The sequence below is a fragment of the Tachyglossus aculeatus genome, chromosome 11 (assembly GCF_015852505.1).
Source record: "Tachyglossus aculeatus isolate mTacAcu1 chromosome 11, mTacAcu1.pri, whole genome shotgun sequence".
In the NCBI taxonomy this organism is placed as follows: Eukaryota; Metazoa; Chordata; class Mammalia; order Monotremata; family Tachyglossidae; genus Tachyglossus; species Tachyglossus aculeatus.
The window spans coordinates 49385580-49400134 of record NC_052076.1 but is presented as its reverse complement, the minus strand read 5'-3'; the positions used below and the strand labels follow the sequence as shown (position 1 = coordinate 49400134).

The 14555-nt window shown below is 43.7% G+C and overlaps 1 protein-coding gene across 2 annotated transcripts in view; it reads right to left on the bottom strand.

Moving 5' to 3' along the window:
* Positions 1 to 4714: 4714 nt before the first annotated feature.
* UTP4 (UTP4 small subunit processome component) overlaps positions 4715 to 14555 on the bottom strand; it is a 28648-nt gene continuing 18807 nt past the window's right edge. For both annotated transcript variants that reach the window (XM_038754720.1, XM_038754721.1), the window contains exons 10-18: positions 13389 to 13485; positions 12070 to 12134; positions 11089 to 11214; positions 10181 to 10337; positions 8760 to 8866; positions 8466 to 8561; positions 7495 to 7680; positions 5903 to 6013; positions 4715 to 4927 (exon numbers count right to left, since the gene is read on the bottom strand). In XM_038754720.1, coding sequence (XP_038610648.1) covers positions 4811 to 4927; positions 5903 to 6013; positions 7495 to 7680; positions 8466 to 8561; positions 8760 to 8866; positions 10181 to 10337; positions 11089 to 11214; positions 12070 to 12134; positions 13389 to 13485 — 1062 coding nt within the window. In that variant the 3' untranslated portion in view covers positions 4715 to 4810. The remainder of the gene's footprint in view (positions 4928 to 5902; positions 6014 to 7494; positions 7681 to 8465; positions 8562 to 8759; positions 8867 to 10180; positions 10338 to 11088; positions 11215 to 12069; positions 12135 to 13388; positions 13486 to 14555) is intronic.

Sequence of the window (14555 nt, the reverse complement as noted above, 5' to 3'; positions counted from 1 at the left end):
ATTCAGTCGTATTTATTGAGCACTTACTGTGTGCAGAGCACTGTACTAAGCGCTTGGGAAGTCCAAGTCGGCAGTGTGTAGAGACGGTCCCTACCCAACAATGGGCTCACAGGCTAGAAGGGGGAGACAAACAACAAAACAAAACATGTAGACAGGTGTCAAAACCGTCAGAATATATAGAATTATAGCTACATGCACATCATTAATAAAATATAGTAAGTATGTACAAGTAAAATAGAGTAATAAATATGTACAAATGTATATAAGTGCTGTGGGGAGGGGAGGGAGGTAGGGCAGAGGGAGGGGGGCGATGGGGAGGAGGAGAGGAAAAGGGGGGCTCAGGCTGGGAAGGCCTCCTTGAGGAGGTGAGCTCTCAGTAGGGCTTTGAAGGGAGGAAGAGAACTAGTTTCTAGTGTGTATGTTTCTCCTTCATTTTCTCTTTCTGTCTCTGTGTCTCTTCCTTGCTTCATGTCTACATTTACATATATATACATCTGTATGCGCATCTATTGTGTGTATATAGTAAGCTCTCAATAAATACGATTGAATTAATTAATATATACGTACACATCAATTTTCCTAAAACTTGGCAGGGGGGGGGTTTACGTCCAGAGTGAGTCTACCATTTCTATTGTAATCATCTAAGTGTCACCTGTCCACATGTTTCGTTTTGTTGTCTGTCTCCCCCTTCTAGACTGTGAGCCTGTTGTTGGGTAGGGACCGTCTCTATATGTTGCCAATTTGTACTTCCCAAGTGCTTAGTACAGTGCTCTGCACACAGTAAGCGCTCAATAAATACGATTGAATGAATGAATATAGGCATTCCCAATTTAAAACTTTTCAAGTTAAGGCAGATGGCACCTCCGGTGTTGATAAATTTTACGTTCAGTTTCAGTTTTACCACAGACTGCTTTTGACTTTCACAACTCTAGCCTGCTTTTGGCAGTAGGCCCAGGGGCACAGGAGGTGTGAGAACTGTGGAGAAAATGGAGAAACAATTTGAAAAGTCTTGATGGAGAAAAAGTCCAAAGAGAGAGGGGAGAGGAAGAAAGGAGAAGTACGAGAGGCTGGAGAGTGAGGTGGGGTGAGGAGGTTTCTTAATCACCAGAGAGTCGTTTAACGTGGAACATCCCTGACTCAATATTAATACTTTTAATATTGCTATATTGCTCATGTGTAACTGATTCGGTACGCAATTCTGTGCAATTTGGGGAAACAAATCAGGGTACCCAACCTCGGTTTGGGGACCAAAATCCATTCATAAGATCATTCATTTGAGAATAGGGGCTCTGATTTACAAAGCTTCAACTTCAAATGCAGTTTTAGTAGCCAAGTGTGATATAAGTCTACGGACTGCCTGCCCTTATCAAGAGCCCATTTTCAATTCCAGCCACATGCGTCATACAAATTCAACTTCCCCAAGACATAGAAACACTGATCTGTGATGCTGGTTTAAAACGGGTTTGCTTAGTTTCTTCTCCTAAATCCTTCCTGATAATCCTCTTTGTTCTCAGATTTAATCTGTAGGAATTGCAAAGATGAAGGGCCCTGTTCTCTCCTTTGAAAGAAGTCTCATATTTGAGAGGAGCATAGCAATGCTTATTTCCATGAGAAACCACCAGTTTACAACCACCTGAAAATAGGACTCCAGTGTTAAACAGAGACACAAGCGTCCAAAAACCAATCAATCTGGAGTCTGAAAATAAGACTCTAGTGTTAAACAGAGACCGAAGAGTCCAACAACTCTAAATTAAGTCTGCACATCCTAAAATACTGCACTGTCCACTGCTTGTTTCCCTCTGACTCAATGCTTCAAGGAACTCTCTAGTTGGCTGGCAACCAGTCACCCCAAATGGACAAGAAGTATTTTTATACTGCTTCGTTTCACAACTCCAAAGCCAGCAGTATATACGGACGGGTGTGGATGGAGGTAAGATCAGAGTTAAACAACCAGATTGTAATTAGCAAAGGGATTCCCTTAAACTGAGAGAAGGGGTGCTTCAGGAAGCACACATTAAATGCTTTTAGGGGTGTTAGTCTACACAACTTTTCTGGGACAAAAATCATCTAATGCAAATGAACAGTTCTGAATTTCAGCTTTAACCATTCAAAGCAACTAAAAGAGAGCACTTCTAACTGGGGTAAGATACCTGAGCTTTATTATCAAGGGCTCAATCTCCTTTCCTATTCACAACAGGTTGGTATACTTACCCCACTGACTGTAACCATAGTTGCCAGGGTTGAAGAATAGAGAGTTGTTTGTTTAAAAACCTGACTTGGAAAGTTACTGTCAAAAATCCCAACCCACAAACTTCTGCCAGGGCAAGGTCCTAAAAAGAGACAAGCATATCTAATTGACCTGAAGCACAGATCCCTTTGGCATCTGTCATCTCGCTTCATACCTTCACAGCCTATCTTTTTCCTTTCTACTCTCGAACTGAATTACCTGCACTAGGTGCTGTAGAAACCCTCTCATAGCCTGCTGCATTTAAGTGCTCTCCTGCCCTAGACAAGCACCCAAGGGGAAACTTCACACAGATAAAATCAGGAAATAAATTTTTTCTATTACGGCTCCACACACGATGTCATTAACGGCTTCCACAGTTGAAAGAATCCGGGAAACCAAGCGTCAACAGAATTCAACAACAAGGTAGGGATGACAGAGAAGTCTATCTGTTCGGTTCAAGTAACCGTGGCTACTCACTCTCCAGCTAAGAGTAGATTTTTCAGCTTGCAGCTCTGAGAGTGCAAGGTCAAAGCAGTTAAGGCAAGAAAGAGCAGCAGTAGTAAATGCTTATTCCTCGTTCCCCACACTTTCTGCCCAGGATTCCACCTTCGTCTCCCCACATACTTAGCACAAAGTGCCAAAGTTTTTGTTAAGAAAAAAAAAAAGATATAGGGGTGGGGAATCAATCAGTATCATTTGCTGATGTTTTACACACAATATCTTCAGAGCTTCTAAAGGAAACTTTAATTTTCCAAACTAGCACCCCTTTCTCACACAAAGGAACAGATTGGCCTATCATAAGTAAGCACATATTTCTCCTTCCTCCTCTCACTGAGACAATAAGGGATCAAGAAAGAATCCACTCTGACAAGAACTTTTCAGGGGCCAAGCCCAACCTACAAATCCAAAGCCAACAGGGCTGGATCACACTGGTTCTGCTTTGAACCAGTCCGTTTGGTCCTGGTTCAAATGCTGCTGCTCCAGGGCAGTCTTTCTCAAAAGTGCTCCTCCCTCCTTCCCCTCAGCTTCAGGTTGGGAGAAATGTGGAAGTAGAAAGGTGACACACCTCGGAGACATGGGCAACTTAGCACGTGTCTAAGAAGAAATGGAAATAGCCGATGCATGTGTTTTTTCCCGTGCGCACGAGTATCCTCTGGGATCCTCTCCTCCTCCCATCCCCCCCACCCTACCTCTTTCCCCTCCCCACAGCACCTGTATGTTTGTACAGATTTATTACTCTATTTATTTTACTTGTACATATTTACTATTCTATTTATTTTGTTAATGATGTGCATCTAGCTTTACTTCTATTTATTCTGATGACTTGACACCTGTCCACGTGTTTTGTTCTTTTGTCTGTCTCCCCCTTCTAGACTGTGAGCCCGTTGTTGGGTAGGGACCGTCTCTATATGTCGCCAACTTGTACTTCCCAAGCGCTTAGTCCAGTGCTCTGCACACAGTAAGCGCTCAATAAATACGATTGAATGAATGAATGAATAATGATATTACAACCCTAAACCCTCAGTTCTAGGAGGGAGGCCCAAACCAAATCCAGCCCAGCTGACCTCATTTTCAGGCCGGTTTGGCCCTGGCCCAGCTTTGGGTGAAACACTTTTAGATTTTACTTGGGTTGGAGTAGGCATGAATCTAGCTAGAGATTTCCAGTCTATGCAAGAGTCTGCTATTCTATCTTTTAAAGCGAATTGATTGAAGGTCGGCCCGAACAGAGTAAAGTACATCCAATGCTCCCCTAACATAGGTGTCCTTGCAGAATCCTGCAGTAAGGAAAAGTTGTATTGTAGCACTCACCATGTGCTGGACACTGCTTCTGACACCATGTCACAGACCGATAATGCTGTCGGAAGAATTGGCCTTAATTCTGCTTTTGAGTTCTAGCCAAAACCCGTAATGATAACATGCGTTACGGCAGAACTGAGGGCAGAGCCTCTGGCTGTCTCAAGCTTCTGTTAGGAAGAGCAGAGGATACGCGAGCTGTTTTTGGAGATGAGGGCGGCCAAAGGGATCAAGTGAGAAGCAGTGTGGCCTATTGGATGGAACACGGCGGGCCTGGGAGTCAGAAGGACCTGGGTTCTAATCCTGGCTCCACATGTGTCTGCTGTGTGACCTTGGGCAAGTTGCTTCACTTGGACAAGTCACTTCACTCCTCTGTGCCTCAGTTACCTCATCTGTAAACTAGGGATTAAGACTGTGAGCCCCATGTGGAACATGGACTGTGTCCAAACTGATTAGCTTGTACCTACCCCAGGGCTTAGTACGCTCCCTGACACATAGTAAGCGCTTAACAATTACCACGGGGAAAAAAAGTGATTGCCGGAGGCTAGCTCACCATCATTCCCACACATACCTGGTGAGGCACTGCATGCACTGTTGCCGCACTGAGGAAATTCACTGCTCCTTCCTCTGGCCTGAGCCCCTTTTGGTAGAATTGTCAGGAGTTCAAAACAGGGCAAATAACTCTCTTGATGGTAGAGCTCTAAAGGATAACTTTGTTTTATTTTCAGCGTGATTTCTAGGAAAGGAATAACACCAACAGTCTGGGGGAGGGAAAACCCGGCTTCGTGCTTAGGTTCCGAATTTCTTCCGTTTGATGGGCGGTGGCAGTTGGGCAATGATATCTTCCAGAGGCCGCTCCACGGCTACGAGGGTGCCTTCATCCAACAAGTCCAAGAAGAGGAGAGGCTGCAGGTCAGAAAAATAGTTTATGGGATTATCAAAGTTTCCTAGTTAGTAATGCCACTAGTAACCCAGGAATCTTGCCTAAAAAGAAGGGGGGGGGGGGGGGTGAAGGGGAGGAGGAAAGGTGATGGGGGGAAAGCCCTCCAGCCTTATAATTCAACAGATTCATTTTGAAATGCCAGGGGCTATTCAGGAGCACCAGGGAGGAGGTTACATTGAAGCATTTCTCTAGGATTGATCCAACAGAGCCCCATTTCCCAGGAAGACAAGTTGGACTGAAGGTTTCACAGCAATAGAATTTATTTATTTATATGGGTTGCTAATGTGCCAAAGAGCTGATGAGGAACCTCTGAATCTTCTAAAAACAACTTCATGGTCTAACCGGCAATAAACGAGGCCCGTTTGTCACCCAGGGCCTGTATATCCTAAGAACTTTTCCTCAAAGACCACCAAAGTGAATTACAAATATTAGATAAGGCTTGCATTGTTCTGGTGAGGCATCTATGAAAACATTCATTCTCAGTAAAGAAAACCGTAACCCAGAAAGGCCAAGCGGCTCAGTGGTAGAGATGGGGAAATGGAGTCCCTCACTCTCAGTTCTTCACACTTTTGTCCTGTGGGAATACACGCTGAATGGTCTTGTTATAAATCAATACTGAGGCCTTGTTTTCTGCAGGTGGCTAGTAGCTGGGGCTGAGTGGTTCTCTCACAAACTGCATTACATTTCAGCCCAGTCTGATACGATTGTTCCTTGAACAGGCTGTTTTGCTCTATCATCTCAAGGTAGGGAAGTGGGTTGTTTCCAGGTTCCTGTCCCACCCATTCAGCTCTGCCACTTCCTCACTGCAGGAAATAGCCACTTTGCAAGGTCAATTTCCCTGGCAGCATGATGAATGCTAGCTGAATTACAGACACTGCCCGATACATGTTTGAAGCCCACGGAATCCTTCCAGGAGACAGTACGAAAAATAGGCTTACCTGAAACTTCTTGGAGATCTTAAAAGCATGGGCCAAGCGCTTTCTTCTGTATTCGGGCAACTGCTTTAAGGAAACTTGATTAAACAGCATGGTTTTATCATCAGGCAGAGGCTAAAGTCAAACAAACATACAAACTGGTTAAATAAAACCTCAATTCTGGGGGGCTTTGAAATGCCACTCCTCAGGATCAATCAATTATACTTATTGAGCACTCACTGTGTGCAGTGCACTGTACTATGGGCTTGGAAGAGTACAATAGAACAGAGTTGGTAACCATGTTCCCTTACCTGCACTAAGCCTTTTTCTCTGGAAATGCTATGCTAATTTTCCTTGGTCCTGTTTCCTATTTATGCTATTTCTCAATGGGGTTATGGTACCTCTTACTCTCCAGGCACATTCCAATGGGTGGAGATTTGAGGCAAATGAATTTCTTCGATAGCAGCAGGATCAAAGGACTCAGCTGAGGCCCAGAGGCCACGGAGTAACACCTCAGCAGGAAGGAACAAATTGGCATTTACTGGGAACCCAGACCACCAGGCTTTTGAAATTAATGTCTCTCTTGCCCGAGATGCAAATGGCCTAACTACTCAGGTTTTCCCCATGCAGTACCCCAGTGATTCAGAATTCCTCACCACCCCACTCCATACCCAAGCAATGAGTCACTAATACCTTGTAAGATGTCTTCCTGCCACGTGAATGAAATTCCACCCTTCAAATTCTTTGGGGAATACCTGCATCTACTTTGCATAACTGATGAACTTAGAATTGACACTCAGGATAATCAGGGTGTCATCCAAGGAAGCCGGAGGGGGTGGGGATGAGAGAGTGGTTCTTTCCTGAAACATTCATCCCTCAAAAAACCCATCAGTTCTCTCCCATAAGATAATTCTATCAATCCTATTACATAGGCTTCTAGGGCAAGTTAAAACAAATATCCCCCTTTCCAGCCTTTTGCTTCCCTGTATTACATATCTCCTCCCTTTCAAATATGCAGCTTTACTGAATTTTATAGAATGAGCTCAAAGCACATTACAGTCAATGAACCCACCGTGCTCATAGGGATGAGAACAAAGTGTCGCTACCCTGCAAAGGCTCCTGAATGAAACAGAGTGCCCACTTAGCAACATGCCATAATTTAAGATGGGAAACAAAGAAGAATCCTTTATCTGGCCAAGGATGAAAAATATATTTTTTTCCCCCTAGTTGAATTTTGCCAATCTATCTTGGGGAAGGACTCAATGTTTGCACACCGGGCCATTATATTCAATCTTAGATACAATCCAAACCTCAGCAGTGTGTCTCATTTGAAAGACGGTAATGCCAACCCCACTTGAGTGCTCTAATGGGGCAAGTTTCTTCCTTGGCAGGAGTTTTCCCCAAAAGCCTGCCATCTGAGGACAGACCTAATTCCAACATACCTAGCTGAAGATATGGTAGATAAACAATCAGGACAGGAAATGGTGCAACACTAAATCTGTCCTTCTTGGACTCTGGTCTCAATTTGTACAATCTATACTCCATTTTTCTTCCACCTTCTCCTTTCTTTTTTTTTTTTTGTTAACACTTTACTTACTGGAGCTTCAGGAACTCACCAGGGACTTGTCTATTATGCAGAACATATAGGTGTCATGGAGAAGGATGTGCGTAGGCTTCTTGGGGTGAAAAGTGATGTGCATGATGGGTGTGTCTCTTTCTAGCCAGAGTCGATGAAATCCATGCTTCTGTACCTTTCGGCTCCACTCTGTGTACTGTTTCTTGGGGATACTGAATTCAAACACCTAAGGAAGAGCACAGTACCGGCACAGAAAAGGTTTTAGACACTCCGCAGACATAGGCCCTCTTCCAAACCACAGAGAGCTCCACTGCTTATACAAACCAAATAACAGACTCGAGTCCTGGCGGTCAGGCCTCTCCAATTAGATACTCATCTCCATTTTCCCAACCCTACACAACTTTTATTAACGAGCACACTGAGTGGCCTGGTGGAAAGAACACAGGCCTGGGAATCAGGGGACACAGGTTCTAATTTCGGCTCCACTACTTGCTTGCTGGGTAACCTTGTGCAAGTCAATCAACTTCTCGGTGCCTCAGTTTCCTCATCTGTAAAATGGGAATTAAATACATGTTCGCCCTCCTATAGACTGTGAGCCCCATTTGGGACAGGGACTGTGTCCAATCTGATGATCTTGCACCTAACCCAACAGATGGCGAATAGTAAGCACTTAATACCATAATTATTAGGGTAGATTTGGGTGAGAAGGTTGTCCAAAGAGGGAGATGCTTCATTCCCAGAGAAAGTCTGGTTCAAGCAAGGACAGCGTCATTGTAGTCTACCCATCCACAACAATTTTTCATGAAACTACTCTCAATAATAAGTTAGTAACGCCACAATAACTACAATAGCGTCTTTGCTGATTCACGGCAGATATCTCTCTTCTAGAACAGGTCACGGGTAAGTTATTTGCCGTTCTTGGCCCACCTCTCTAGGAAACCTTCCCCACACCAATTTCCAAACTTACCAAGTACACAGAATATGAAATGGAAACCCCAGAAAGCATCTCACCTGTTGGTCAGAGTGAGTGACAACAAGATTGTTAGTCTCGGGATGAATGGCCATAGCAGTTGCAGGGAAGTTGTATGCAGGTACAGTGCAGTGAGCCTGAGAATAAAGAACAAAACCGTCAGTCAGCTATATGGGAATCTCTAATAAGTCAGGGAAAGGTGAGTGAGAGAAAGGCACTTTACCCAGGAAATTATTGCCATTCCAGGGTTCTATTTCCAAAATCCCAACACAAATTCTGAGCAATATGAAGATAATGGCTAAATCAGCTTGCAGCTGTGGTCAACTCTGGCTCACCTTGAAATGTTTCAGGCTGTAGATATTGATTTCAGCACTGGCACTGGCTGCAGCCAGCCACTCCCCATCGGCACTCGCAGCCAAAAGGGAAATAGCTCCCGAGGTTCCTATAAGGAAAGATTGTGCAGCATTTGGCCATAAATATTTTCATCTCTTTTACTTACCCTGAGGTGCCCAATAAGATGAGAGACAGGGGCGACTATGAATCCCCATTCCTCACAATCTAAACTTCTTCAAAAATTCCTCCCATAATATCCCCTGAATTTGTTTTCAAAGCAGCAGTTCTGCATATGAACTAGCAACCCCAGAATGATACCATTGCCACCTTCATGGGGAGTGTAAGAGGACAGGAAATACCATTACTCGGGTCTGAGTAATAATCTGCTTATTCAGGTAACAGGAGTTATAATGAATAACTGATATGTCCAATCCAAAAGCATCATCTGAGCCAACTGTTTCTACCTCCTAACAGAACTTGTACTAAAGCCAGTAGCAAATATTAGAGTTGACTGGTTTTAATTTCACCTCCTTTTACTTCCCCTTCCCCAATTCTTACAGAAGTCTAACTGAATAGCAAAATGTCTCAAAAGGGAGTAAATCTTGGGGAAAATTCTTTTCAACTCCTCAGTAACTAAATATGGTTTGTTTGGGGATGGAGAGGGCTGGGAATGTAGCCTTCAGGAAGAAGGAGCAACGTCTAGGAAAGAAATATAGGGGTCTGGGTCAAAGAAAAGAATAATGAGGGGGGATATACTCAGAGAAAGCCCAGAGAAAAAAATAAACTGTTCTCTTTTAGAGGCGAGACAAGTGAGAGGATGCTTATTTTGTTGATCTACACCCTATTCTCCCTCAATGGTATACTGTGCAGGGGATGTCAAAGCAGACCAGCAAACCCTGCTGAGATGCTATTTAAAGGACTATTGTGCTAAAGTGATGTGAACAGTCGTTAAGGAGAGTTGTTTTCTGAGAATTCAGAGATTCAACTTCCCAGGCTGAAACTGAAAGGCGGTGGCAAAGAAATGCCTTACAAGAAAGGGCAATGTATAAGAATCTCAAGAGCTTTAGCAGAGCTTAATATCTGTCCTCCCAAATTGCTGTAAAATTGACAGTAAAGAACAGGGGGAAAAATGAACCCTTTTAGCAACCCTACAAGGAAAGGGTAGGTGGAAACCTTGATTCTGGCTTCCAATAAGGGGTTCAATACCCACTAAGAAAAACATAAAGTAAACGTTTGAGTTCCTCTTACAACATTTTAATTGCCAGAAATCATCTCCTCCAAATTGTACCTGGTTGAGTGTTGGTTTAAAGGATGAAGTTAAGGGAGCATATGCAGCTGGAGTGATGAGATCAGGAAACTGGACATCTTGAAACACTAAATATCCTATGATACTCACATTCAGGGAAAAAAAAAAAATCCCCACCTGATTTTGGATGAAAGGTATGCAGGTGCTTGAAGCTTCCTTCCGATAACTGGAGCACATGTATAGATCCTTCATTTAATGCCACAAACAGCTTTGTGGAATCTTCAGAGAATAGGATCCGGTTAGCAGAGTGATGGAATTTTGGCACTTTGGAAACCTAGAGGCAGCCAAAAAGCAAGCACCAGACATCAATTACAATACCTAGTACGTTTGCCATTTCTGAAACAATACTCTCGAAGGACTCACACTACCCCCAAGCAAAACATCCCACACTGTAGGAGACAGCGTGCTACTGGACCTTCCCAATACTTCTCCGCCCAACAACTGCCATTTCCCATGATACTCTTGCAACAGGAAGTTAATCCCCTTCATTCTTAAAAGCTTCTCTCTCTCACCTCTTAAGCAATTCCCAAATCCACTCACATGGAAATTACTTGGGCAATTACTCCCCCTCGTCCCCCTCTCCATCCCCCCCATCTTACCCCTTTCCTTCCCCACAGCACCTGTATATATGTATATATGTTTGTACATATTTATTACTCTACTTATTTATCTTACTTGTACATATCTATTCTATTTATTTTATTTTGTTAGTATGTTTGGTTTTGTTCTCTGTCTCCCCCTTTGAGACTGTGAGCCCGCTGTTGGGTAGGGACTGTCTCTATGTGTTGCCGACCTGTACTTTCCAAGCGCTTAGTACAGTGCTCTGCACACAGTAAGTACTCAATAAATACGATTGATTGATTGATTGGGCAGAAGCAAACTATTCAATGGAGGGAAAGTAGAGGACACCTCAGAGTCAATCCCACCTTGCTATCCCACAGCTCCTGGAAAGAGCCTCAAGAGGAAAACAGAATGAGACTAAGATCTTCCCCTCACTGAGCCAAAAATCCCCAGCTTCTGCTTACCCTTTTGAGGCGAACACTGTTATTTTCACCAAACTTTAGCAAATGGAGATACAGCCTTGAGGCAGTGGAATACGCTATCCAGCTCCCACAGGGTGAGATGCAGCTACAGCAAATATTCTCAGGACCCTGAAAATGTAAGAATCACATTAAATGTTTATGTGAGAACAGATTACAATGAGTGTCTTCCTTATCCAAAGCTTCCCAAAACTGTCATGGTCATAGATCATCAGAGAGCTGATCAAGCTGCGGAATGGAAAGAGCTCCTCACCTCTGAAAGTAAAGAAGAAACTTAGTTTTGGGGAGCAAAACCCTCCTAAAAAGTTATCTTCAAGGGGCAGTCCCTACCTAATCCTCCTCCTTCCTGATCATGCAATAGCTCTGTTTACCTATTTATTATTTAACTGCTTGCTTGTGTACTTTTTAATTTGCACCCACTCTCTTACTCTTTTTCCCTATTCGATGTTTGGCAATTTGGGCCACTCTTTTAAAATCTAAATTCCTCAAAGACAGGAAGGATCGCATCTTTTACATGTACGCTCCCCAAGGGCCTAGTGGTGTTATCCACCCAGAAGGAACTTGAATATATGCTGTTACTGATGATGAATTACCTTTTCCTATTTTTCAGAATTACTTCCAATTCCAGCATCCACCCTGATGCTATTCACCTCAGCTTCTAATCAGGAGTAATGTTTTGAGGAATGGGCCAAATGGCAAATACATTTTGTGGGGTAGGCAAGTGATTTTTGTTATTTTAAGTGACATCTGCTTGAAAAACACATTCCCTACACTTTGCCTTTAGGTAAACAACTTTGGAAATTTAAGGGTAGGCCACGCCATATCATGGAATTTCAGGCAGTTACAGCAATTCATGGTGTGACGTGAAGAATTAAATGATTCCCCAAACTTCTGGCCCAGGAAGTAAAAAAAAAGAAAAACAAACCCACTCCAGATTTCAGGGCCAGAGAAACAAAGCCCTCTTACCTTTTTCTTGAGCTGTAGCAAATGCTCTGGATTCTTGGAAATTGGAAGAAGGTCTCCATGCTTGCCTGAAATAAGAAATGCATTTATGATGAAGTTACTCCCACCATGGGTAACAGTTCATTTTCTGAGAAAAAAAAAAACAAATACTTGGAGATAGGTGGAATCCTATTAGACTGTGAGACCCCTTTTAGACTGTGAGCCCACTGCTGGGTAGGGACTGTCTCTATATGTTACCAACTAGTACTTCCCAAGCGCTTAGTACAGTGCTCTGCACACAGTAAGCGCTCAATAAATACGATTGATGATGATGATGATGATGAATCCCTGCCTACGTGAGGCCCAGCCCAGCAAGAAATCTGGCAAATTCTTAAAGTTCAACGGTTAGTCCACAGGAGAGATGTCACCAGAACAGAGGCAATAGGGGAATTTGGCCTGGAGGGCAAAAATTTGTCTGATTGTGAGTTTTGCCTTACCCACTGAGCTTAGAACCTCAATCAAATGAACATCTTCCAAATGAAGTTTCAAGAAGTTCCTGGAAGAGGCTCTGAGCCTTCTTTTGTTGTCACCAGTTATTGGTGGATGTTTCTGATTTCACCAAGTAAGCCCCAAACTTTCCCTATGGCCTGCTCAAAGACTGACAGGAGGGCAGGGCAACAGAGTCTTGGTCCTGTGGGCACTAAAATTTTGAGGGGGCCAGAACCCCATCTCCTTTCAAATGCCCATTTAACCTTCATTCGTCTGTTGGAACTCTCATCTCGCCAGATCAGTTCCGAATATGGAAGGTCACACCCCTTCCCATATACTGAGTCAATGCAGAGCACTAAAGAGTTAAGTTTCTTTATCAATCAATAGTGCTATGGGGAGTCTCAAAAGGTTGTGGCAGTTCTGGTTAATCTATAAATATTAAATGTGATGGAGCCCTGCTTTCAGGCACCAGGAGACTTTTCAGGTAAAGTGGGTTTTTTAGTTTGCAGCAGCAAGACTTGATTTGATTTAAATTAGTGCAAGAAATGAACCAAATTTCTTCACCACCCACGCCCCTGGAACTAACATACCAAAAAGGCAAATGCAACTTCGATCGTGGAAAAGATGAATGAGGTTGCCAATTAGTGAAACAGATTCCGAGCCAAATGTGGAGTGCTATGAATTTCAACAAAATCTAGATAGGAGAGAGGGGATTCTGTGGGGCGATCTATTTCTTCAGATTTAGAAAATTCCATTTTAACGTGTCTCTTCCACTCCTGATCCTTGACTCTTTAAAAGCCACCACAGTTTCTACAGATATAGTTTGTCCTTTGGAAGATTTCCACCCAGCTTACCAACTGCATCAGTGGCTCCCAGTTGCCAAAGCTCCAACCATTGAGGAAACTGGAAGAGGAGAAGCTTCATCTTTCTGGCACATGAGATGAGACAATGCTGCAACCAAAGAATGGTCAGCGTTACAGGCAGCGATATACCAGGTGATTTTTGCATCTGAGGGGAGTCAGTTTCTCCCTATTCCCCAAACCTGAGTCTTTTATGGTCTCTCAAAGCAGCGTTCAGGTCCTAGCCCCTAACCCACCCTCAGGACTGGCCACAGGGGCAGAAGAAGAGGTGTAGGAGAAATCTCTGCAGCCACGGCCATGGCAGGATTCGGAAAGGGCAACCAGGGAAATTATTCAGTCCTTTACCGAGCCTTCTGGCCTTCTCTGAACAACCAGGGGCATCTCAAAGTAGGCGCAGCCATGGCAGCTGGAAACACGGCACTCAATCAATCAACTATATTTATTGAGTGTTCACTGTTTGCAAAGCACTGTACTAAATGCTTGGGAGAGTACAATATAACAGAGTTGGTAAACACTTTCCTTGCCCACAACAAGTTTCCCATCTAGTTGGGGGACAGGCATAAATAAATAAGTCACACATAACGCACGTAAGTACTGTGGAGACGAGGCTGGTATGAATAAACAGTGCAAATCCAAGTACAAGGGTGGTGCGCAAGGGAGTGGGAGGAGAGGAAATGAGGGCAGAGTTTGGGGAAGACCTCCCGGAGAAATGGACTTTTAATAAGGCTTTGGATGACAGATTGAGAATGTGGGTTGAGTGAGAGAGATGAGGCGAGGATAATGCCAAGGTTATGGGACTGTGAGACAGGGTGGATGGTGGTCCTGTCTGCGGTGATGGAAAAGTCAGGGAGAAGACAGAGATTAGGTGGGAAGATGAGGAGTTCTGTTTTGGACATGTTAAATTTGAAGTGTCGTTGGTACATCCAAGTAGAGATGTCCTGAATGCAGAAGGAAATACGACACTGCAGGGGAGGAGAAAGATCAGGGCTGGAGATAACAGATTTGGGAAACATCACATAGAGATGGTAGTTGAAGCCACGGGAGTGAATGACTGCTCCAAAGGAGTGGGTGAGGATGGAAAATAGAAGAAGGCTCAGAACTGAGCCTTACGGGAGGCTTACTCCCTGAGACTGCTGCTAGTTCATGGGGGATTCATTCCCA